The sequence below is a fragment of the Capsicum annuum genome, chromosome 4, assembly GCF_002878395.1.
Source record: "Capsicum annuum cultivar UCD-10X-F1 chromosome 4, UCD10Xv1.1, whole genome shotgun sequence".
Taxonomy (NCBI): Eukaryota; Viridiplantae; Streptophyta; class Magnoliopsida; order Solanales; family Solanaceae; genus Capsicum; species Capsicum annuum.
Genome location: NC_061114.1, coordinates 13,502,212 through 13,528,950, shown reverse-complemented (window position 1 = coordinate 13,528,950; position 26,739 = coordinate 13,502,212). Strand labels below are relative to the sequence as shown.

At 35.8% G+C, this 26,739-nt stretch overlaps 1 protein-coding gene across 1 annotated transcript in view; it reads right to left on the bottom strand.

The window, feature by feature from the left end:
* LOC107868235 overlaps nucleotides 1-14,308 on the bottom strand; it is a gene marked incomplete at its 3' end in the record, with an annotated part of 29,456 nt that extends 15,148 nt beyond the window's left edge. The window contains 8 exon segments of the mRNA XM_016714865.2: nucleotides 2,361-2,406; nucleotides 2,524-2,596; nucleotides 4,301-4,437; nucleotides 4,777-4,860; nucleotides 4,968-5,065; nucleotides 10,177-10,287; nucleotides 13,929-14,013; nucleotides 14,107-14,308. Of these exon segments, the coding sequence (XP_016570351.2) occupies nucleotides 2,361-2,406; nucleotides 2,524-2,596; nucleotides 4,301-4,437; nucleotides 4,777-4,860; nucleotides 4,968-5,065; nucleotides 10,177-10,287; nucleotides 13,929-14,013; nucleotides 14,107-14,178 (706 nt within the window).
* Between the last annotated feature and the right edge of the window lie 12,431 nt (nucleotides 14,309-26,739).

Genomic DNA, 26,739 nt, shown 5'->3' with positions numbered 1-26,739 from the left:
AGTGGCTATCCATCCGACTATGTTGTATAGAGCGGAGTGTTGGCCAATCAAGAACTCCTACATCCAAAACCTGAAGATGGCGGATATGAGGATACTGCGATGGATGTGTGAACTTACTAGGAGAGATAGGGTTAGAAATGAGATTATCGAGTGGCTTTGGTGGAAGATAAGATGCGGAAAGTGGGGTTGAGATGGTTCGGGCATGTGATGAGGAGGGGCACGAATGCCTAAGTACGGAGGTGTGAGAGGTTGGCTATGGATAGCTTTAAGCGGGGTAGAGGTAGGCCTAAGAAATATTGAAGAGAGGTAATTAGACAAGACATAAAGCAGTTACAGCTTAATGAGAGCATGATCCTAGATACGAAGTTGTGGAGCACGCGAATTAGGGTAGAGAGTTAGTGAGCAGAAGTACGTTCTTGTTAGTAGGATGGAGTGCTTTGTTTGTAGTTAAGTCTATGATCATAGTGTTATGCATGTGTCTTGTAGTTTCTTGTTCGTGGTGCTTTGACGATGTTTGTGATTTTCGAATAGATTGTGTAAAGTATTACTCTGTGGGTGTCTTGTTTCTTTTATGATCTATTGGTGTGTTATCCCATTTTATTTGTTGTTTTTGTATGAGTAGGGGGTCTATCGAAAACAACCTTTCTACTTCGCCTAAGGCAGTGGTATGGAAAGCATACAGTTTACCTTCCCAAACCCCACCTTGCAGGAATATACTGGGTATGTTGTTTCATCAATTTTCTAGTACTAATATAGTAAAAGGGCAACTTGGTACACTTAAGCTCCCGCTATGCGCAGGGTCCGGGGAAGGATCCAACCACAAGAATCTATCGTATGCAGCCTTACCTTGCATTTCTGCTAGAGGTTGTTTTCAAGGCTTGAACCGCGACCTTCTGGTCACATAGCAGTAACTTTACCGGTTATTCCAGAGCTCCCCTTCCTAATACTAACAAAGTAGTGTTTGCAAAGAATAATAGCCATAACAGTCTCATAGGCACTTAAAATTATGCCAATGGAAAGTTCTTATAAGGACAACTTTTTGGATGAGGAAGGGGGGGGGGCTAAGGGAGAATCTAGGAAGTAAACAGCTAAGGACTCGTTTGGTAAGTTGCACTAATTAAAATAGTCCGTCCTGCCTAATACATTGTTTGGTTGCACAATTCAATTTAATCCCATCTAATACATGGATAACTAATACACCATATGTTTTATCTTATACTGAGGAAACCTAGAGATTACTTATACGGGATAAACAATACTTGGATTAGAGAATTAAATGACTAAAATACCCTCAGTTCTTTCTACTAAATTTTCCCTTTACCAAGCTAATTGGTAAAGAACGCAACTTTCTACTCTTTGGTGGGGCTTCCTCTTTTTTGGTGATGGAGAAGGTGTTGCAGCTAAGGATTAACTGAACAACATCATCACCATTAACCTCCAACTATTTGCTTTCTTACTAAAATTAAAACTTTTATCAAGCTTTCTGCTCTTTGGCCAGCCTCCTTTTGCTTTGCCTATGTGAATCATTTGATACATGTCTTATTTGATATCCTATTTAAGATAAAATAATGATCAACTATTATTCCTATTTTAATTTTTTAAAGATCGCGCGAAGGATAAGCAACTTGATTAGTTAAATGACATGGAAAATTCCACAAAAATTTAAGGGTATAATTGTCAAAAGAGCTTTTGTAGAGTTTTAAATCCAAACACAATGCATGGTATATCTAATTTTTAATACAATGAACCAAAGACTTGATAGAAAATAATCCTGATCCCTAAGGGAATAAGAGTATTCCGGGAATGAGAACTTTTCCCCACGGAAATCTGATGATCCAATTATGAAATTGTTGTAAGTGGTTAAAAATGAGAAAATGCATAAAGCAATCATTAAAGTTGTCCCGAATTTGTAAAAAAACACTTAAACTTTTCGGAGGTCCTATTATCCCATTAAACAATTTTGAATTGATATTATTTGACTTTAATGGTTAGATATCTGCAATGTTAAATATACAACATAACTGTTTACTGGTGCCATAAGCAAAACGAGTGATGGATGAAGAGGGTGCAATGAATTTAACCCAATAATATAGTAATATTTTCATCCCCAAATTAATTTTTAACTTTGTGAAGTCATTATAGAAAAAGGTTGCTTTTGAGGCAGTTTCAAGTTTAAGCCGGTCCTCGAGGTCCAGTAAAAGGTCACTCCTCAACCCAAATCTTAAAACAATGTGTATGTCATGGTTTGTAATGAATATGAATATTAAGATAAACAAATACAAAAATAAAATACATATTCAATTCGGAATTAAAGGAGCATGATACTAATTCATTGCAAAATCTTAAATAATTGCACCTACCACAATCTTCTCCAAATGACAAATGAGCAGGCACTAAAGTCCGTAGCTGTAGTCATACCAAAATAAACTTTTTCAAAAATTCCAACACATAAAAGTAATTGTTTTGCATTACATACTTGAAGATAATTTCTGATAAAGTACATATGTGAAATAATAACCTCACCTTTAATGATCTTAGGTCCTGCATTGCATTGGCATAATCATAGATTCTATTCACGAACGGATTGAAAAATAAGCTGTTTCCATGATTTTAAAACATAAGTGATGAGTTAAACAGAACCCAAAAACTCAATAATTTAGGTATCTACCAATAACCACAACAACCAAAACTTAATCATCCCGCAGATCATAGTGCTTCCGAACTACAAATAAAGCATGTTTTGTTTGGCCCAATTTACTCTAATATGCAAAAAGTTAGGTTCATGGAACAAATAAACATAACTTTACATGTATCCTATACATAACATGCCAAGTAGATATAATTCATTTTTATTTTGTGGAGGATTCTCCATAGAAAGATACTGATAAAGACATCAGTTGAATGTTCATTTACAAAATATCTATCACCTTCTTCACAAAAAAAAAAGGCATCAGTTTAACGTCTAACACAGAGAATAGCAACATGCATTACATAATTACGTTTAGCAAAATAAATTGCTTAGTTTAGCTTCCCAAAATGCCTTAATGATCTGGAACAACTGTTAATTCACATCTCACCAGCATTTCTTGGTAACCAATCAAGTCCATCGCAATAGCATAGGGTTTAATTAATAATATCTTCAGTTATTATCCTTTTTTCCAAAATCTGCTTGCAAATGCGAAGAAGAATGACAGGATCAAGTGAACCAAATAAAGCACCTAGAACATTGCCAACAACTAGTAGAGGAAACACTACAATTAAATAACCAATCAAGTTGACTATCTCTCTTTTTGTAGTCCCAACCATCCTAGAACATGAGCAACAGACAGTTCCAACTCCTTAGTTATAGCCCCGGAAACCGTTAACAGTATCCGGTCAACTTTTCTCATCGAAAAAGATGAAATGTATAAACCACTGGACAATTTTGATCAAAATTAAATGCTACACTGAGTTATGATCAGTAATCAAGTATCCAACGTAGTGAAACAGAATGCAGCATAGCAGTACCCATAACAAGTAGAATTCTTGTTTAAGCAACTTTTAAAAACAAATTCAGTTTCTTTGGGAAACATAAGTTGAGGAAATACCAAAAATTATCTAAACATCGATTTCTAGCAAACTAATTCTTTGCAAAACCAACCCATCTCTTCCACTCTCACTCTTTTAACGATCAACCATTTTCCTTAAAAATATAGAAAGCACGAAAGTTAGTTCATTTGAAAAATATACAGCTGTCGCTTAATCCAACAAAATCCATGTACTTTACTGGTTTAATCCACATTTTACAAGACAGATGTGTCTTCATAATGATCCAAGTTCAGTGACAGTTTAAAGGATTGTTGGGTGCATTGATAGGAACTGTTTGATGTTAAAACCATTTAATGCTAATATAATTATTTCTAGGAAAAGATTTTCAGAAATTAAAAATGCCAATTGTTCTCCATATCTTAAATAGGGCCACAGCAGGGAAAAGACAAGGATGGAGGTTCCACACAGCACACAGAACTTCCCTCTTGATACAACTAACTCCTCCACATTTTGGTCAAAATTTTATATAGGTCTACATTCATTGTCCTTTTCGGATTATTTAGCATAGTAGAACAACATCAGTACCCAAAACTCAAAATGGCAAAAGTTTGAACTGAGCAACAAATTTTGATGTTGTGAGTCAACCAACACAATTAGGTCCCCAAACTAAAACTTATAACCTTTCCTATGCCTTCTTTTCCCAGGAGAAGTCCACAAAACATAAATTAGCTTTTAGCTCCGTCCACTTAAGAAAATACTAAACAGAACTTACCTGTTAATAGTGAAGTCTCTGTGCATGGAATTATTCCAGAGAATGAAATCTTTCTCAGCACATCCCTTAGGCATTTTAGGAACAAAGCATTCCTCTTCCTTTTCAGAATGTTTTGCCACAGTATCAAAGCTTGATACCTGCAGTAATTGGAAGTGAAGTGCTTCAATAGCTGCAATTGTAACAAGGGTTACAAATCTCCAATTTATCTTCTTCTTTTTTGAGATTGATCTCTAATTTATCTCTCCACTAAAAGAAAAGAGATTTTCCTACAGTCTGGATACCAAATCAAAATGTTTTTCCGAGAATGTACTTGACGCATTCAAAATCATCACCTAGCTGAAATTTTATTTTTAAGTAAAATATATACATTTGTCTGTACAGTATAACGTGTACAATGTGAAACTATGTGTGCCCATACCCAACCATAGAAGTATAGAGAGGTACTGCAATTAGTATCCAAAAGTAGTAGCACCAACCTCAACAACAGAACCTTTGGCATGCACTCTACATATTGGAAACCTTCGTCCAACTATTTCACAATGATGAAATTGTTTTTTTATCTGCAAAATAAAGTATAATAGCATAAATGTTAGAGCTGAACTATGAGTAACTGAAACCTAATGTAGTTGTCGCATAACTAGGTGATGATTCTGAATGCATCAAGAACCTGTCGAAGTCTTGCATTTGTGATTATATCAAAATCTTTTGGTATTCTATTGAGAATTAGATCTCTGACGCATCCACCAACCAGATACGCTTCAAACCCTGTATATTGCAGTTTTGGCCAAAGCAGTTCAAAAGAAAGGCATATGTATGATCTTTAAAAAAGGCAGACTTGCAAATGAAGTGGTACAAGATAAGGGTGGAAAACTTAGGTTTTTATATCCAAAGAAGTTATCGAGATTCACAACATGCCTGAACACAAGGACCTTAAAGAAGGATATTCAACTAATTGGTTAACACCTCTCTACCACTAGTACTCCCTTCCATTACATGCATCAGGGGTAATAGAACAGATCCCAGATCATGTGTTTTCGACTAAGTTGCATGGACTCGGGTGCGGGTATCCGAGATGGGTGCGGATTCGAGAGTCGGATTCGTCAAAATTTAATTTTTAAGATTCGGGAGTGCGAATCCGATTATGAATACGGGTGCGGGGATTCGGCTAAAAAATTAAATATTATAAATATAGTTCTATATTTAAACAGTTATTTAAATTTACTTTTTCCTATGTGTCAAGGAAATTTTATTCCTAAAAAAATATTCTTTACTTTTTTCACTTTTAAGGTAATTTCTTTTAGTTACTTTTTAAATTAGGAATAGTATTTTTTAACATGAAAAAAAAATAAATTCTTTTTAATTAGGAGTAGTATTTGAAAAGTCAAACATTCACCAGATCTGCATATATTAGGTTTACCGTTTTAATATAATTTATTCATTTTTAAATATAATTATTAAAAAATAGGACCATCAACAGTGAGCATTCCGGCGAAATTCCGGCGACCATCACCAGATATGAGAATTCTACTCTTTCTTCTCATCGAAATTCCGGCGATGATAACACTTCCGCCGGCGACAACCCTTTCGCCGGAAACAACCCACAATCACAGATCTGAGTTTTCTTTCTTCCCCATCGAAATTCCGCGGTGACAACCCTTTCGCCGGCGACAACAATCACAATCGCCGATTTTCTCCTTTCGCCAGTTTCTCCCTTTCGATAACGGAGACAACTTTCTCCTTGATGTTGGTCAACGTCTCCGGATTCGTTTGACCGAATCCGAGACGAATCCCGCGCCAGTGTCCGCACCGGTGTCGCGTCGGGACGGGTTCGACAGCATAACCACCGAGTCCGAGCAACATAGGTTTTCAATGCTAGTGCACAACAGGCGTAAAAGAAATCGTAGAATATTCTACTATTCTAGAATATTCTTACTTTTTCAGAACATTCTAGAATATTCCTACTTAATTGTTAGTGCTTACCCTTATTGCAAGCATAGACTTGCAATAGACTATTTACTTATCTTAGAAAGACTCCTAATAGCCCCTCTTGTACAGTGTAACATAAACAATATCACCTCTTATTTCTTCTTGTTTCAAAGTGACATACAAGAGGACTTCTGAGCTACACAAATATATATATATTTTAATTCTTGATTATTCTTAGTTATGAAATGTTAATTAAGAATCTCTTGACTGGCATAATCAAACAAACAACAACAAACCCAGTGTAATCCCATAAATTTGGTATGGGGCAAGTAGAGTGTACGCAGACCTTACCCCTCCCTTGAAAAGGTAGAGAGGTTGTTTCCAATAGACCCTTGGCTGAATGATTGACTGGCATAGTCATTAAGAATATTCTATGCAAATATTTTCTTGTTTTTCAAAATACCTACTCAAATTAAAGCTGGTGACACAACCTGAGGTTGTTTATCTTGAAAAAAGAGACGCTAAAAAATCACTGGACTGCAAACAGTCACCTAAATTATATTGTCAGAACAGGAAACATCACCGAAAAGAAGGAATAGGAAAAGCAATTGGAGAAATGGGATATGATTGCGGAAAGCATCACCAATCAGAAGTCTAGGACCCAGTGGCTAATATTGTACGACTAAAACACAGCTTACTTTCATGCTTACTTCAAGAACAAGATAGCTCTGAACAAACTTAATTTTTTAACAAATTCCACCGGAAGAATGGTACATACAGATAAGGGTCATAGACACATAGAAGATGAAATCACTGGGTTAGGAGAAGATGCACCTAAAATACCTGCTGGAATGAAAGAGGATGTCAATTTAAACAGATGTCAACAGCTGCAATTGATAAAGCCTATAACTAGAGAGGAGGTATATAGTGCTATATGCGGTATTGAAGATTCAAAAGCACCAGGATGTGATGGATTTAATATCTTCTTCGTCAAGTGGTTCAGGACTAAAGTTGGTGAACAAATAAAACGTGCAGTCATACTGTTTTTTGATACAACTGAGGTATATATCTCAATTAACTGCATTTCTGTTACACTTATCCCCAAGGTTAAAATACACTGTCTAAGAATATAAACCCATTTCCTGTTGTTGTCTTGTACATAGGGGTAGAGCAACAGCGTCAGACGAGATTCCCGTGGATTTTGGGAAGTGCTCGGAAGGGGCAGGTATGGAGTGGCTGACTAGGTTGTTTAACATCATTTTCACAACAAAGCTAATCAGACGCGAGCCCCTCCTCGGACTGATTCCTCCTTTTGCTCCTCAGCCCACGAGGTATTAGCAGCCGTCTCCAGCTGTTGTTCCCCTCCCAAGGGCAGGTTCTTACGATTACTCATCCGTCCGCCAATGGAAACACCGTTTCCCATGTTTTCCGTCCGACTTGCATGTGTTAAACATAATGTCAGCGTTCATCCTGAGCCAGGATTGAACTCTCCAAAAGATTCATAGTTGCATTACTTATAGCTTCCTTGTTCGTATAAAAAGTGGATTCGGAATTGTCTTTCATTCCAAGGCATAACTATTTCACCAAGTAGTGCTAATTTCTCCCTTAGGGCTTTCTATTTGTTCTATTTGATTGTATCGAAAGGCCCAATGAATTGGGGTTTCCTTATTGGTCCAGGAAGATGCCCGAAGCTTGGAGATGGAGTACGATGGTTCCATTGCATAAGAACAAGGGGTATATTTAGGATTGCAACAACTATAGGGGTATTAAGTTGTTAAGCCAAACTATGAAGGTTTGGGAGAGGGCAATAGAGTTGAGGTTAAGGACTTTGTCTATTTCTGAGAATTAGTTCGGATTCATGCCAGGATGCTCGACTACGGAAGCCATTCATCTCATTCGAAGGTTGGTGGAGCATATAGGGAGAGGAAGAATGACTTGTATGTGGTGTTCCTCGGCCTAGAAAAGGCCTATGATAGAGTCTCTTAGGAGGTTCTCTAAAGGTGCTTGGAGGCTAGAGGTATACTAGTGGCATACATAAGGGAGATTAAGGATATGTACGACGGAGCTAAGACTCGTGTTAGAACTATGGGAGGGGATCCGGAGCACTTTCTTGTATTGATGGGTTACACCAGAGTTCGACTCTCAGCCCGTTCCTATTTGCCTTAGTGGTGAATGTATTGACATGGAAATTCAAGGTGAGGTGCCAAGGTGTATGCTACTTGCGGATGATGTTGTCCTAATTGACGAGATTCGTAGAGGAGTTAACTAAGTTAGAGGTGTGGAGGTAAACCTTAGAGCCTAAAGGGTTAGGGTTGAGTAGGTCCAAGACAGAATTTTTGAAGTGCAAGATCAGCAAAGTGACAATTAGAAATAAGTATTCGTAATAAGATGGGAGTGGCTTCGGTAGAAGTCAAGATTTGGGAAGCATGATTGAGATGGTTCAAGCATGTGATGAGAAGGAGCACGGATGCTCCAGTGCAGAGGTGTAAGCGGTTGGCTAGGAATGGATTCAGGCAACGTAAAGGTAGACCGAAGAAATATTGGTGGGAGATGATTAGACATAACTTGGAGTAGCTTCAGCTTACCGAGAACAGAACACTAGATAGAACGGTTTGGAGGATGCGAATTAGGGTAGAAGGATGGTAGGGAGGAGTATGTCCTTGGTAGTTAGGTAGGAGGACTTTGTTATGGTATTTGTGCAAGTTGTCATAGTGCTAGTCTTGTTACGAAGTGTGTTATCATTTGTCATATTACTTGGTGTTAGTCTTGTTTATGTTATTATCTGCTGTGGTAATACATCTTTCGAGTTCCTTTACTATTTTTTTTCTGAACTATTTTTGTCTTGAGTCGGGGGTCTATCGGAAACAGCCCATCTATCTCACCTCTGAAGTAGTGGTATGGACTGCATACACTTACCCTCCCCAGATGCCACTTTGTGGGAATATATTGGGTTTCTTGTTGTTGTTGTTGTATTTCTTACTTCTAGATTGCAAGAGATTATGGACTACTTGATAGATAGTTGCTAGGCTGCTTTTATACATGATAGGATAATCTCAGATAATATAATCTCCAGTCATGATGAAGTCATGAAGCCGTGAACTGATAAAAGGATATGGCAGGAAGGAATTTCACCCAGGTGCATGATTATGCAAAAAGTCCACAATTCGGCCGAATGGTATTTCTCTGGAGCAAGAGTTGATCGGAATGAACTTCCCTAATATGTCTGTAAAGTGGATGATGGTATGTGTGAGTGTGAGTACCTTATCATATTCTATTTTAATCAATGGAAGATCTACCACCCCTTTTTCCTGCTAAGAAAGGATTAATACAAAGAGATCCATTATATCCATTCTTGTCTGTTCCTGCCATAGACTATCACAGTACACTTCTTGGGACCTTAAGATACAACCCATACCTTAACCGTGAAAGTCTATTTTGGTTATTGGTCCAAAATAAAAATAAAAAACAACCAAACTATTGGTTTCTATCTTCAAAAATTTCAGCCTGGTTCTCCAAAAATCAATATTGTTTCACAACTGATGTAGTGGTATGGACTGCCCAAACCCCACTTTGAGGGAATATACTGGGTATGTTGTTGTTGTTGTTTTCACAACTAAACTATTTTTCTACAAACAAGTATTGTTGCAAACATGGCTTAAGTTGGCTTTTTTCCAATTTAACCAACTTTGATTTTATTGATCAACTTTGAGTACCACAACAAAGATCCAATGTTACCAATCAAATGCACTTGTTATTTGGAGAGGCAGTCACCTTTTTATCCTGTCTTGCTTTCTTTCCTTTTTTTTTTTTTTTTTTGACTCGTGACAGGTGCAATTCAAAACAAAATACAGTTTCAACATTTGAAAGTAAATTGATAAGTTTGAGGTCCCGTGATTCTGGCCAGACCAGAAGCATGAAAAGAAATGATCGAACACAACAAAAAGTATCACCTTCACTATGCAGAATCTTCAGAACAATCCAGGATGATGGCGGTATCACTGATCTACTAATCCCAAAGTTCCTTGAGTCCAGCTTCCTCCATTTTGAGAAGTCAATTTGACCTGAATCATAATCACATATCATAATTCAACTCCTACTCCACAAATACCATTTTTCATCCAATCACAAATTTGCAGCACTATATCTCCTACCCAATGTTTGCAGAACCATCTATCCTACCCGATGAGAACAGACTAGCAGAATAGAAAGCCAGTCGTTTTTTTTCCTCTTTGGTCAATAATTTGCTCTCTTTTGAACCGAGGGTCTATCGGAAACAACATCTCTACCCCGCAAGAAGGGTAGGGGTAAGGTCTGCGTCCATCTTACCCTCCCCAGACCCCCACTTGTGGGATCAGAGTGGGCACGTTGTTGTTGGTTAATAGTTTTTTCAGCAGACCAATGCAATTTAAGCAAAAAAAATGAACTGACAGAGAAAAAATACACACTCAACAATCGCTATGCTTGATCCCAAATTAAGTGGATAAATCCTTCATACACATTCTGCTCTATTCAGGTTTTTCAGTACTAATCTTTTACCCTACCTATCAACCTACTGTAACCGTCCATCCTTCTTTATCCAAGATTACACTCTCTATCAATCAGATACGCAGAGTTACAACACAACAAGATACTTTAGTTGTATTTTTGGCCCTTCAAAATGTACTAAGCTTGGAGTAGTTGATAATAGTTCAATAGAAAACCGATAGTTCAAGTGCGAAACTCGAAAAAACGGATACATTAGTTGTATTTCTGACCCTTCAAAATGTACTAAGCTTAAATAATAGTTGATAATAATTCAATAAAAAACCAATAGTTCAGGTACGAAACTCGAAAAAACGGATACTTTAGTTGTATTTTTGGCCCTTCATAATGTACAAAACTTAAATAATAGTTTATAATAGTTCAATAGAAAACTGACAGTTCAGGAATGAAACTCGAAAAAACGGATACTTTAGTTGTATTTCTGACCCTTCAAAATGTACTAAGCATAAATAATAGTTGATAATAGTTCAATAGAAAACCGATAGTTCAGGTATGAAACTCGAAAAAACAAATACTTCAGTTGTATTTTGGCCCTTCATAATGTACTAAGCTTAAATAATACTCCCTTCGTCCCATTTTATGTGTCGCCATTTAACCGGACACGGAGTTTAAGAAATAAGGGAAGACTTGATAATATTTACCAAATTGTCCTTTATCAAAAAAAGTGCTACTATCTTTTTTTTTAATTAAGTGGGCCCAATAAGGGTAAAAGTGTAATTGTGTTTTAAATATTTACCAAATAAGGAAACATGACATTCTTTTTGGGACGGACTAAAAAGGAAATGATGACACATAAAATGGGACGGAGGGAGCAGTTGATAATGGTTCAATAGAAAACCGATAGTTCGGGTATGAAACTCGAAAAAATGGATACTTTAGTTGTATTTTGGCCCTTCCTAATGTACTAAGCTTAAATAATAGTTGATAATAGTTCAATAGAAAACCGATAAGTTCAGCTATGAAACTCGAAAAAACAGATGCTTTAGTTGTATTTTCGGCCCTTCAAAATGTACTAAGCCTAAATAATAGTTCAATAGAAAACCGATAGTTCAGGTACGAAACTCGAAAAAGCGGATACTTTAGTAGTATTTTTGGCCCTTCAATATGTACTAAGCTTAAATAATAGTTGATAATAGTTCAATAGAAAACCGATAGTACAGGTATGAAACTCGAAAAAACGGATACTTTAGTAGTATTTTTGGCCATTCAAAATGTACTAAGCCTAAATAATAGTTCAATAGAAAACCGATAGTTCAGGTATGAAACTCGAAAAAATGGATACTTTAGTAGTATTTTTGGCCCTTCCATATACACTAAGCTTAAATAATAGTTGATAATAGTTCAATAGAAAACCGCTAGTTCAGGTATGAAACTCAAAAAAACGAATACTTTAGTTGTATTTTTGAGCCTTCAAAATGTACTAAGCTTAAATAATAGTTGACAATAGTTCAACTAGAAAACCGATAGCTCATGTATGAAACTCGAAAAAACGGATACTTTAGTAGTATTTTTGGCCCTTCAATATGTACTAAGCTTAAACAATAGTTGATAATACTTCAATAGAAAACCGATAGTTGTGAGGTGTGTTTTGATAGATAGTTGGATAATTCAGCTAGGAAATTCACACACACATGATTGTTCAGGTATAGAACCCAAAAAATAAACCATGAACTTTTCCTACCTGAAAATTGGTGACATTCGATGTCAGAAAAAGTGAACAATTAATAGTTTAAGTGTGAACAAGTAATAGTTTAAGTGTGTTTCGATAAATAGTTAAGAATAGTTCAATAGAAAATCGATAATTCATGTATGAAACTCGAAAAAATGGATTCTTTAGTTGTGTTTTTGGCCCTTCAAAATGTACTAAGCTTAAATAATGTAGTTGATAATAGTTCAATAGAAAACCGATAGTTCAGGTATGAAACTCGAAAAAACGGATACTTAAGTTGTATTTTTGGCACTTCAAAATGTACTAAGCTTAAATAATAGTTGATCATAGTTCAATAGAAAATTGATAGTTCAGGTATGAAACTCGAAAAAACGGATACTTTAGTTGTATTTTTGGCCCTTCAAAATGTACTAAGCTTAAATAATAGTTGATAATAGTTCAATAGAAAACCGATAGTCCAGGTATGAAACTCGAACAAACGGATACTTTAGTTTTATTTTTGGCCCTACAAAATGTACTAAGCTTAAATAACAGTTGATAATAGTTCAATAGAAAACTGATAGTTCAGGTATGAAACTCGAAAAAACGAATACTTTAGTTGTATTTTGGCCCTTCATAATGTACTAAGCTTATACAATAGTTCAATAGAAAACCGATAGTTCAGGTATGAAACTCGAAAAAACAGATACTTTAGATGTATTTTTGGCCCATAATAATGTACTAAGCTTAAATAATAGTTGATAATAGTTCAATAGAAATCCGATTGTTCAGGTGTGAAACTCAAAAAAAAAGTATACTTTAGTTGTATTTTTGACCCTTCAAAATATACAACAACAACATACCCAGTGTATTCCCACATACTGGGGTCTGTGGAGGGTAAAATGTACGTAGTCCATACCACTACCTCCGAAGAAGTAGAGAGGTTGTTTCCGATAGACCCACGGCTCAGGACAAAAGACAATAAACAAAGTCGTAATAAAATATGAAACAAGATGAAATAACAGAAATAAAACACTCTCAAAGTAGTACTCTACACTATCACGGGAGCATCCACCTCACCCCAACCCTCCTATGACTACTAGCTCGGTTGCACCAAAGTACTCCTATCTACTAGCTACGCCTCACCCACCCGCATTAGCCTTCTAACGTAATTCGCGTCCTCCACAACTTCCTGTATAGGGACATGTCCTAAATAAGCTATAATTGATCCATATCACTCCAGTATTTCTTCGGACTAACTCTGTCCCACCTGAAATCATACAAAGCCAACCTCTCACACCTACGAACTAGGGCATCAGTGCCGTCCAAACCATCCTCAACCTCACTTCACGCAACTTGTCCTCCACCAAAGCCACACCACCGTTCAAAATATACTTAGCTTAAATAATAGTTGATAATAGTTCAATAGAAAACCGATAGTTCAAGTATGAAACTCAAAAAAACAGATACTTTAGTTGTCTTTTTGACCCTTCAAAATGTACTTAAATTTACCTGCTTCATTCACGGAGCAACCAGTTTCCGTATCATTCGAAACTTGAAACTGACGTTCTTGTTCAGCAAATGAATGTTTAAATCTCTGAAACAACAACACATTCAGCATATGTATACAAACTGTTCGACAAAATGCCTCAAAGAAAAAAATAAACAATACGTGGTAGAACGAGTGTACCTGCAAGGATATAAAGGCTTTGAGGCGGGAGAGTAAGGCATTTTCTCTTGTGAAGTTTGATATAGCGGCCATGAAAATTGAGAGAACGACAACTTTATTACTGTCTATACAGAAGTAGCAACTGGTGAAAACAGGGGTAACTGGCCATTTGAGATTTTAAAAAAAACGAAAAAAGAGGGTGAAGGGCAAAAATACAATTTATATATTGTTGGCATAATACATAATAGTGCCCTTTTAACTTGTTGGGTACAAGCAGACACTTAGGCCCATTTGGCAATGAAAAATCAAAATTTTTCGGAGTTGAAGTTGGAATGGTATTTTGTCATAAATATAAATTAAAGTTATTTTTAAAAATTTTGTGAGATAAGTAAAAGAATTTTACTTTTTCAAATATAATTTCAGAATTGTATTTGAAATTTTCATGGTCAAACGCATCTTGTTTTCACTTTTTCACTAAAGTGAAATAATTTTTTGGAAAAATATAAATAATTTTCATCGTTAAACGGCTACTTAAATTTATTATAAATTTGAATAAATAAACACACGCATCCTATATGGCATAATACTCATATGACATCATGTAGGATAAGAACTAACCACGTAAATTTGTTCAATTGTACGCAAGTTTAAGTGTCATAATTGTGCATGTAGATGCCAAATGGGCGAGTTGGGTTGAGATTGAGGATATTAAATGGGTTATATTGGATATTGAATTGGGTCATGACCCGCTCAAATTTTCTTTAAAAGTTAAAATAGATTAATAATTGAACTGGGTCTTGACCCATTCAGTTTGACCTACTTAATTTAATAAATTTTAATATATTGATATTTATTCCTTGTAAATTTATTTATTTTTTTCAACCCTTTTGTATATTTAAACTCAAGAAAATAAATTTGAATGAGGTTGGAAAGTTGGGTGGTGGGTAGGAAGAGGTGGTGCAGGTAAGGTAAGAATGCTTTTTTAAAATATTTACTTTTTAAAAAATAAAAATTTAATTTTTTGGAGAGGAGTACGGGGTAAGGGGTCCGGGGGTATAAGGGGTGAGGTTAGGATAGGGGTTGAGGTAAAAAAATTAATTTTTTTTAGAAATAAATACTTTTTCTTAAAGAAAAAAATTGGGAGCGAGCGGCGTGGGGGTGGGGGTGGGGTATAGGAAAGGGATGGGGATTGAGGTAAGAGTTTTTTAAAAATAAATAAATAAATTTTAAAAATATTTTTTTAAAAAAAAATATATATGTTTTGGGGGAGAAGGAATATGTCGTACAGGGGAAGGGGTGTGGGGGTGCAGGGAGTAGGGACAGATGGGGGTTGGGGAGATATTTTTTTAAAAGAAAAATGAAATTTATTTATTTACTTTTAAAAAATATTTTTTTTGAGAGAGGTGGGGGGTGCGGGGAAGGAAGGAGGGTAGGGTTTTGACCATGGGATAATAAAAGTTTTAAAAAATTTTAAGGGGTAAGGGGGGCTGGGGTAGGAAGGGGGCAATGGGGATGAGGTGGGTGGGGGTAATAAGAAAATTTATAAAAAATAATTACAACAATAACAAACCCAGTGTATTCCCACATAGTGAGGTCTGGGAGGGTAAGATGTACGCAGTCCATACCTCTACCTTTAAAGAAGTAGAAAGGTTGTTTTCGATAGACCTCCGGCTCGAGACACGGAATACTACACAAATACATAGAAAAGCATGGAACAAGATGACATAACATAAATACGACACCCACGAGTAATAGAAAATAGAGAAAAGTAAACAGATTCATAATAAAGCATGAAACAGGGTATCATAACAAGAATAATACCTCCACCAAGTAATTCCCTACACTAGCGACCCAAACTGACCCTAGCCTTATGCCCTAATTCGCGTCCTCCAGATCTTCCTATCTAGGGTCATGTCCTCAGTGAGCTGTAACTACTCCATGTCCCGCCTAATTACCTCTCCCCAGTACTTTTTCGGCCTACCCTACCCCGCCTAAAACCATCCAAAGCTAGCCTCTCACACCTACGAATCGGGGTATCCATGCCCCTCCTCATCATGTGTCCAAATTATTTCAATCGGACTTCCCGCATCTTATTCTCCACTGGAATCACACCAACCTTCTCCCTGATAGTCTCATTCCGAACTCTATCCCCCCTAGTCAGCCCACACATCCAACGCAACATCCGCATTTCCGCCACCTTCATTTTTTAAATGTGGGAGTTCTTAACTAGCCAACACTCCGCTCCATACAACATGGCCGGACGGACTGCCACCCTGTAGAATTTGCCTTTTAGCTTGGGCGGCACCTTCTTATCACACAACACCCCCGAAGTAAGCTTCCACTTCATCCATCCCGCCCCAATACGGTGCGAGACATCCTCGTCAATCTCACCGTTACCTTGAATCACAGACCCGAGATACTTGAAACTATCCCTCTTCCATACCACCCGTGATTCCAACTTCACTACCACCTCATTCTTCAGCCTCACGTCATTAAACTTGTATTTCAAATACTCTGTCTTGCTCCTACTTAACCTGAACCCTTTAGACTCAAGAGTTTGTCTCCACACCTCTAATTTATCATTCACACACACCCTCCCGCGTCTCATCAATCAAAACTACATCATCTGCAAAAAACATACACCAAGGCACCTCTCCTTGAATACGCCGTGTCAACACATCCATCACCAAAGCAAACAAAAAGGGACTAAGAGTAAATCCCTGATGCAATCCTGTCAAGACAGTGAAATGCTCTGAGTCTCCTTCCGCCATCCTCACCTAAGTTTTAGCTCCATCATACATGTCCTTAATTGCTCTGATATATGCCACCAAAACTCCACTCACCTCCAAGCATCTCCAAAGCACCTCCCTGGGGACTTTGTCGGACGCCTTCTCCAAGTCGATAAACACCATGTGCTGGTCCTTCTTCCTCTCCCTATACTGTTACACCAGCCTCCGTACCAGGTGAATTGCCTCCGTCGTCGAGCGGCCAGGCATAAATCCAAACTGGTTCTCCAAAATATACACTATCCGTCTCAGCCTCACCTCGACCACTCTCTCCCAAATTTTCATAGAGTGGCTCAATAACTTAATAACCCTATAGTTATTGCAACTCTGAATATCACCCTTGTTCTTATAAAGAGGGATCATAGTACTCCACCTCCAAGCCTCGGGCATTTTCGCTGTCTTGAAATTTCGTTAAACAATTCAGTCAACCACCTTAAACCAGTCTCGCCAGAAAACTTCCAAAAATCCACCGGTATCTCATCAGGCCCCATCACCCTACCCCTTTGCATCCTGCGAACAGCCTCTCTAACCTCCTCTATCTTAAAACGTCTACAATAACTAAAATCCCGACACTCCTCTGAGTGCTCCAGCTCCCCTAACACAATAGCTCTATCACCTTCGTCATTCAAGAGCCTATGATTATAAAAAATAATTAAGAAATAAAAATAATTTAATTAAGGGAGGCGGGTCAGGGTGGGTAATTTGACTTGTGGTGAGATTGGCCTAAGGTGGGAGTGAGGTGAGGTGGGTGATTTTGAAAGTGGAATAAGAAATTGTCATTTTTTTTCCCTATTTTCGTTAAGAAAATAATTTTCTATTAAAAGAGTTAAAATAAAGATTGATTGGACTCATTTGAACCCGATTTGAAATGATTTGGGACTTAATGGGTTGAGATTTAGTCAATAGTAAATTATCTTGAACCCAGCCTATTAAGTTTTGGACGGGTTAGATGGGTCAACTCAATTTAGGTTTATTTTGACACTCCGCCCAAAGTTGGAGGATATAAATATAAATTAAAATCAAGTTAAATAACATATTTATGTATTATGCCTATATTTTTTTTAGTTTCATACTTTTTAAGTAATAGGGGAAAAAAGTTTTGTTTTAAAGTGAAAAATAATATTGAAAATCGGAGTTGTAGTTATGGTTGTGTTCGATAATGAAATAAATTAGAATTATTTTAAATTTTTTGTAAGTAATTTGAAGTGAAAACCCTTTTTTGTTGTTTTTGGAATTACTGAAAATTTCTGGAACAAGTGAATAATAAAGTAAAACAGAATTTTCTAAAATTTTATGGTCAAACGTGTCTTTTAGAGTTTCAGAATAAAAGTGAAAAAAATTCATGATAATCTGCCTTCATATTTGGCCATGAAAACTAAAAATTTTAAAGTTGAAGTTTGCGATTTTTTTTTGAAGTTGGAGTTGGAGTTGGAGTTAGATTTTTGTTTGACCATGAATATAATTGGAGTTGTTTTTTGAAATTTTGTGAAAGAACCAAGATGAAAAACGTGAAAATGATTTTTTCTTGTTTTTCACTTTTTTCAAACACAACTTCAAGTTGTAGCAAATATCAATTTGGAGTTGTATTTAGCATAAAATAAAAGAAATATGAAAAAAAATCTCACTGCCAAATGAACCCGTATAATATGTGTGTATTACTTTGAAAACGTTGTGTTCGTTTATTACTTGGAATATGCTAGCTATTTATTAAAATATATCTCCTTTCTTTTGTCCACAAAATATATCTCGATTAGATGTGTTTATAGTTTGGTTAAAAATAAACTCAAACCAAATTGATTAAATAAATCATAATTTTTTTATTTAAAGTTTAACAAAAAAATTAAACCAAATCAACAAATTAGGTATCAAAGAAAAAGCTAACGACAAAGTCCCCAAGAGATTTAATGGAGGTGCTTAGATGCTCGAGGTGTACTTGTGGCGTACTAGATTGATTAAGGACATTAACGATTAAGTCAGGACTCCAGTAAGAAATGTGGGAGGAGATTTGAAACACTTTTTCATTTTTCGTGTTAATTGGTTACGCCAGGGATCGAGTTTTAGCCCATTTTTGTTTGTCTTCATGATGGATAAATTGTCGTCGCAAATTCAAGGTGAAATGTTGTCAGACCCTCAATTTGATGGTTCGAATGACTCATGCATGGCTAGAGATTTACATGATAAACCTAGCTACGATCCAATAATTTCGATTAAGGTTAAGTTCGCTTGAGGCTAATCTGTCGAAATGGGTATGTTGACAGGGCATGGCAAGACTTTGGCAATGTCTTGACTAGGCTTGCATGGCGTGGCTAAGACATGACAAAGGCAAGCAAGTTAAGGGAAAACAAGGTTATGATATGACATGATTGTGGCTAAGTCAAGTTTGTGGACTATAAATTGAGCAAGGCAAACGACTATAGAAAATAGGCACCAATGGCAAACTATTCGTGGTAGAACCTACACACAAGGCAGGCACAAGAGCAAGTAACAAGTTGGGGCCCAAGGAACGCTTTTGGTGCCAAATTTGAAGCTTACATGTGTATACTTTGCACGCGTGTCCGCAGTTAGGACAATTATTACCGTGTTGGCTCTGTCAGCAACATTGGATGGACTTATAATTTGAAAATCGTATTTGTATTTGAATGTCTATGTAATTGGGATTGTCGACTGCTTAGGATGGGAGGATGTGTCTGACATGTTACTTGGTTGTGGCCTCTATTTAGTCACAAACAAAAAATCACAAGGCAGATTAGCTGTATTGGCCAATTTTTGTAAGGCGAATTGGGTGTGCTTCTTTGTGGAACGAGTTTAATACAAAATTGGAAAGTTATTTCCTGTATATGTTTGTATCATCTCTTTCGTGAGCCTACACAAAATAACTGTTGGATGAAAAGAAAAAAAGGGTTGAAGCCATAGATGTGTGGTTGTCGAGTGGTGTCTAATAAAAAAAAATCTAAACCCATTACAGGTGCATAGTCCATGTGATAGCCTAAAGAAAGGCTAAAACACGAAATTGACACTAGATATGCAAAAACCAGCAAGCACACAAAGAGAAAACAACACTTCGAAAAGAGATGAAGAAGAAAAATTGAATAAATGTAAAGATAGTAGAGTGACTTTTACTTCCACTATATGATTAACGAAAGGAGATGCATCAAATCTCCAATCACACCTCACAAATGAAAGTTCAAACCACTCCACAAAGGGAATCACCTTCTCCAAGCACCAACTTTTCTTGCCAATTTGTCAACACAAGTGAAATCCATCACTTAGTGTAAACCCTAATTTCAGATTCTCTCTTTAAAAGAGGAAGAAAAATACAACTAAAGAGTATCTCTCAATAATTTCATCAAAGTATAAGGAAAATACAAGCTAAAGGGTCTATTTATACTCATTACAACCAAACGACAAAAATGCCCTTAATGAGGGGCTTAGAAAAGGGCTCTTATGGAGTGTTATTTTGGAGTGTAAAAAGTCCATCATGCCCTTAGTAAAAGGCGCCTCTTGAGTGTAAGGAACCTCCTCCTTTCTTCACTTGGACAAGGCTTTGTAATGGTTCCAAAAGGTCTTTAAGCACTTGCAAATCCGAGTCTTGATCCTTTGACAATCCGAAGCTTGAACCTTCTACAAGACCTTGTAAACCTTGTACTCTTTATGCTTGTATCATTCTTTCCACCTTGAAAGGATTTGTCCTCAAATTCAGATCTTGCAAAACCAAAGAGAGAGCAAAACAAGCACAAAATCATCTTGGTAGGAGTGTTAGCATTAGTACCACACTTATATAATCACCCATGGTTGCTCAAACTTAGCATACATCCACATATCCTTAGTTTTTAAATTAAAAAGCTTAACATAACGTATACCAAAGACATGCATGACCAGCGACTATAATCTTCACATCTCAAGAGTATTCCGGGGTCAAATGGGAGCAAATGATAAAGGTTTAAGTCTAGATGGTCCATTCCTTTCACTAGGTTGCCAAGTTCACAATCATTCAAGGCATTACCCACCACTAGGACAAACACAAGGTCATTATGAACAAGATTAACATAAGGGCTTTCATTATACAAGTTCAAAGGACCATATTTTTTATCAAGATCAACAATACAATTATGCCAAGGGGGTACACTTTTGGAATACACCCAACTATCCTTTGTTATAGTCATGAAACACCTACCATAAGCAACACAAAGGACACGACTAAGGTAAATATCAAGGAGGGAGGCAACTACAAAGGCCCACAAAAGCCATTTAGCATTGTAACTCCAAGTTGGCCAATAAACAAGTGTCCTACCCCTACATAAAACAAATCCAAGACTAGCATGGATATCGTCATAAGCAAAGAGGTAGTATAGGAAGGCATCAAGTGTAAAGGCATCATCCACGGTGCTATTATCGATAAGAATTCCAAATGATTCAATAGTTTTAGCACATAAGAATGGAATCAAATCATTTAAACACATATGACTTCCTTCTTTCAAATGAAACATAAACTTGGCATCCACAAGTTGAGATTCAAGCAACTTAAGCACAAGTGTGTCAAACAAGAATACACGTGTATAAGTAACACCCCAAAGAGGCAATGCCATATTTGCCCTAGGGTCCAAGAATATGAAACCACCTTTGGGAAAGGGGTTACAAATAAAAATCAACATCAGGAAAGGCACCAGGATCAAATGAAAGAAGTAGCCAAGGATCTAGGCCGAGGTTAGCCTTTTCTTTTCCTAGAATGCTATTCCCACAATCACGCACATCATTTGCCTTTAAGAGAAGACTAACATTCAAGGATAAAGACCTACGGCCTAAAAGGCTTCTCTCAACAAGGTTCATTCCATCATTCACAATATTTTCAAACACATGATCGCCATGAGCAAAACTAGTAGCACGGTTTGCATCACACAAGCTCAAAGAGTCATGTCCAATATCATGATCAACCCTATCAACATCATCACTAACTTGAGACTCCTCAATCACATCATACATAAACTCAAGTAGTGGACTGCATTTGTGAATAAATTGATCACCATTCACATCTTCACTAGTTGTTGGCAACTCACATACCAACGTAGACTCACCTTGGTTTTCACAAGGGTCAATTAGTGTGTAAATACTCTTCTCACTTGGTATTGGAACCTTATTCAAGTCATGAATGCTAGCACTAGATGGACACAAATTATTCTTTTGAAAATAATTGATTTTGTCATCTAAAGGATCAACTAGTGCTTGTGGACTCACAACAAGAGTTTGGTACTTATGCAACCCAAAAAAAGGAAGATTCACACACTTCTTCACTAAGAAAATCGAAAACTACACTACTTTGGCCACTACTAGCCACATCACAATATTTTAAGTTCAAGGAAGTGTAGAGTGTAGGAATGTCACCTTGTAGATCATAGGAAGTATGTTCTTCACTTGATTTTGTGTAAGGGAAGCCTTCATGCTCCACATTACAAGGGAATATTTCAAGTTCTCCCTTTGGACTCACTCCTTCATCACTTGTCCCAAAATGGGGACTTTCAGTCAAGGGCTTAAAGGGAACTTCCTTGGGCTTCTTCTCGGGACTTCTAGGGTCTTGAACCTGTACATGAGGAGAGAAAATACTAGGCAAAATGCTATTATTTGGGTTAGTGAGTAATAAGAATTCTTTATGGACAAGATCCACAATTAAGCATTTTTTCCCCTTCCAACTTCACTACGCATGGTTTCCTTTCCGTTTAATTTCTTTCTTCACACTCTTCTTGTATCTCAATAATAAGTTTATCTACATATTGAGGCTTGACCTCATTCTCTTCGGATTCTAACTTATGGAGAATCGGCATTAGATTTTGTAAAGTGTAGGATTTTGTAGGAGTATTTGGCTTGGATTTGTGGGTGGAGTTTTGGTTCCAAGTCCCTCTTGTTGGACTTGGTTCATTTGGGGATGTAATGACTTTTGTAGGGTTCGGTTAGGAGAAGTTTGGGGTTGGTTTAGTAGCTGGTTTTGGGAAACTCTTGGAGGGTTAAGCATTTGGTGGAGGGTTTCGAGTATTATAGTCATGGAAGAGTTATTAGCTTGGACACTAGAGGATGCATGGTAGGGAATAAGAGTAGAAGGTCGTGAGTTCCTCCTACTTTCAAAACGATAAAGTTTTCCACTAAAAGTAGAAATTTCAGTCAGCATAGCATCTATATCACTCTTCATATCTTTTCTTAAGGCATTATGACTATCTTCCATTATTTGAGCAAAGTCTCAACCCAAGGCATCAAGCTGAGCCATCAAGGCTCCAATAGCATCATTTCCCAAGAGTTGGGAAGTAGTACCTTTGGTTCCTTTATTAATATAATTTTTAATTATTATAATTTCTTAATTCTTTTTTAGAAAAAGCACCCCACCCCCTATGTCATCTTCTTCATAGCCCCCCCCCCCACCCCCCCCCCCCCACCTCCAACCCCACCCCACCCCCCCCCGCATCTTCACCGTTTCAACCCCACCCCACCCCCGCGTCTTCGTCGTCACCCCACCCCCACGTCTTCACATGAACAAATTCTGCTTAATCCACCATAATTATTTCCATTTCTTGAAAATTTCCAACAAAAACTTTTTTTTTCTCCACTAATATCACCATTTCTTGAAAAATTACAACAAATTTCAATAAAGATCACTTTTTCCTCCACAAGAAAGATCACGTTTATCACCATTTCTTTTTTTCCCTCCATAAGAAAGATCACTTTTTTCTCCATTAGTATCACCATTTTATGAAAAAATTCAATAAAGATGGCTTTTTTCTAGACCCCTTTTAGAATTCTTGAAATAGATTTAAACAAAAATTTTTTTTGTGTGTGTATGTTTTTGAGGTTCACAGAGAAGGAAGGTTCACTTTAATGAAGAAGAAGAACGTGGGGGTTTGGGGAGTGGGGGGTGGGGAAGAAGATGAATGCTGGGGGACTAGGGGAAGGTGGAGAATTTTTTATTTCCATTTTTTAAATTTTTTTATAATTTCTTTTTAATAATTAGTTTTTTATTTTTATTTTTTTAAATAATTTTATAATTATTTTCTTATAATTTTGATCCTCAATGTCATTTTTTTATTTTCATTCTTTTAAAATTTTATAGTTTCTTTTTAATAATTGGTTTTTTATTTTTATTTTTAAAATAATTTTATAATTATTTTTTAATAATTGGGATCCTCAATGCTATTTTTTATTTTCATTTTTCTAAAAAATTTATAATTTCTTTTTAATAATTATTTTTTTAAAAAATAATTTTGTAGTTATTTTTTAATAATTTGGATCCTCAATTCTATTTTTTATTTTTATTTTTAAAATTTTTTATAATTTTATTTTTATTTTTAAAATAATTTTATAATTATTTTTTTAATTTTTTAAATAATTTTATAATTAATTTTTAATAATTATTGGACTCACAATGCCACATGTCATCTTCCAATTAGCCCTTTTGCTACATTATTGCGTGTGTGTAACACACACTTTGAACTTTTAGTTGATTGGGAAAAAAATGCCGAATTGGTTCAAAATTCGGGGGGTTTAGGGATCTGATAGGTACAGGTCTTAGTTGCGGGGTTTAAGTGAATTTTCAAAATAAGTTTGAGGGTCTGTCGATGACTTGGGCCTATTCTTTATGGGTTTGTTTGGTATGAAGGAAAATATTTTTCATGAAAAATATTTTCTTGGAAAATAAGTTGGTTTCTTGCTTGTTTTCTTATGTTTGAGTGATGGACGGAAAATATTTTCTGGAAAATGTTTTCTAGTGTTTGGTTGATGAATGAAAAAAGATTTTTCAGAAAATACATTTTAATGTTTAGCTAAATCGTAAAAATATGTTTTAGAAAATTATTTTTGACCATGAAAAATATTTTTTTTAGGGTGTGTTCGATATGAAGAAGAGAAAACATTTTTTAGAAAAATAAGTTGTTATTATGCATAGTCTTGTGTTCGTTATGCAAATTGGGTAAGTATATATATTTTCTAAAAGTATTTGTATATGTTTAACAAAAATAATGAGAACAAATAGGATAGGAAGGGTGGGATAAGGATTTTTTTTTACAAAAAATAAATTAAAAAATTATTTTTTGTAGGGGAGGGGGATTGGTAGGTGGGGGCTGAGGTTGTCAAAATAGATAGTAAGGGTGGGATAAGAAAAAAATATTTTTTTTAAAAATAAATTATTTTTTTTGGGAGGCCCGGGGTCTAGTAGAGGGTGGGTATCGGGCGGGGTAAGAAAAAACTATTTTTTTGGGAGGAGGGAGGTGGATGTTGGTAGGGGGTCGGGTAACGGAGGAAAAGGAAAAAGTTTGATATTTTTTAAAAATAAATTAATTTTTTTTTTTTTTTTTGAAGGGAGTAGGGGTTTGAGTTTCGGGTTAGAGGATGATGGAAGAAAAAATTTGAAATAGTAGCTTTTTTTAATAGGAGGGGGTAGGGGGTGGGGGTCAAGGTAGGGGAGCGAGGGTAGGGTTAGAAAAAATTTAAATTTTTTCAAAAAATAAATTTTATAAATTTAATTTTTTTAAGGGGAGGGGATTGGTAGAGTGGGGTGTTGGGTATGGGGTAGGAAAAAGTTTGATTTAAAAAAAATTAAATATTTTTTTTGGAAGGGGTGGGGAAGAGGGGAGTAAGGTTTTGAGTTTTGGGTAGTGGGATGAAATAACAAAAAAATTTAAAATATTTTCTTTTGAACGGGTGATAGGGGGTGGGGTGGGGTAGGGGATTGGGGGTCAGAATAGGAATGTGTGATTTTGAGAGTTATATGAATATTCTATCTTAAGAGTGAGGTTGAAAAAGAGTTTTGAAATTTTTTTTCTTACTTTTTGAAGGGAAGTCATTTTCCTTAGATTTGAGAAAAATAAGTTGATTTGAAAAACATTTTCCAAAACCTTTAAGTCAACCAAACATGAAAAAATTAAAAAATATTTTTCGGAAAATATTTTCTTGAAAAATGTTTTCCTGGAAAATAAGTTGATTTTCTAATTATTTTCTCATGTTTGGTTGGTGAATGAAAAATATTTTTCGGAAAATATTTTATGGTGTTTGGATGGTGAGTAGAGAATATTTTTTAGAAAAATATTTTTTAGTGTTCGATTGATGAGTGAAAAAATATTTTTTAGAAAATACTACTATCTGTTAACTAGTATATCAGTGCCTCTAGCAACTCAACAATTTGTAAGAACTAATTTAAGCATAACAAATAATATCAATATCGAATACTAAAATATTACAACCATTAAATTTAAGCAACTATTAATTAATAAATATAGGAGACACTTTTCAACATTTTTTCGGACAATTTCAAGATACTACAATTAATAGAAATATAACAGAACGCTAAACTTATTCAACCTCGTGAAACAAGTTACATCGATAACAAAATAAAATATGCAATTAACAAAAGTAACATAAGTAAGTCTTTCTCTATGCATATGAAAATAATAATATATTAAACGAATTGAAAATGAAAAAAAATCGGGCTTCATTATTTTTTATTTCAAACAGTGAAAAATTGAAGTGAAACACAGTGAAAAATATTTTCGAGTATGTAATTTTTTTGAATCATGTGAATATAAGTGTTTTTTGGGTGGGGAGACGGGTGAAGGTGAGGTCATAAGTCATATTTGTCATTTTATGGAAAATGATTTCCCTTCCCTTGGCTCATGAGGAAAGTCATTTTCCATCAAATGGTGGAAAATAAGTTGTTTTGAAAAATATTTTTCTAAACTTTTGTTGCAACCAAACAAGGAAAAACCGAAAAATATTTTCCATCGTACCAAACACACCCTATATCTCAAACACCTACTAAAATACTTAATACTGTATATTTTTTTTGCCCCTCTCATACCCTACAACAAGTAGTAAATGAATAATATGATATCATCAA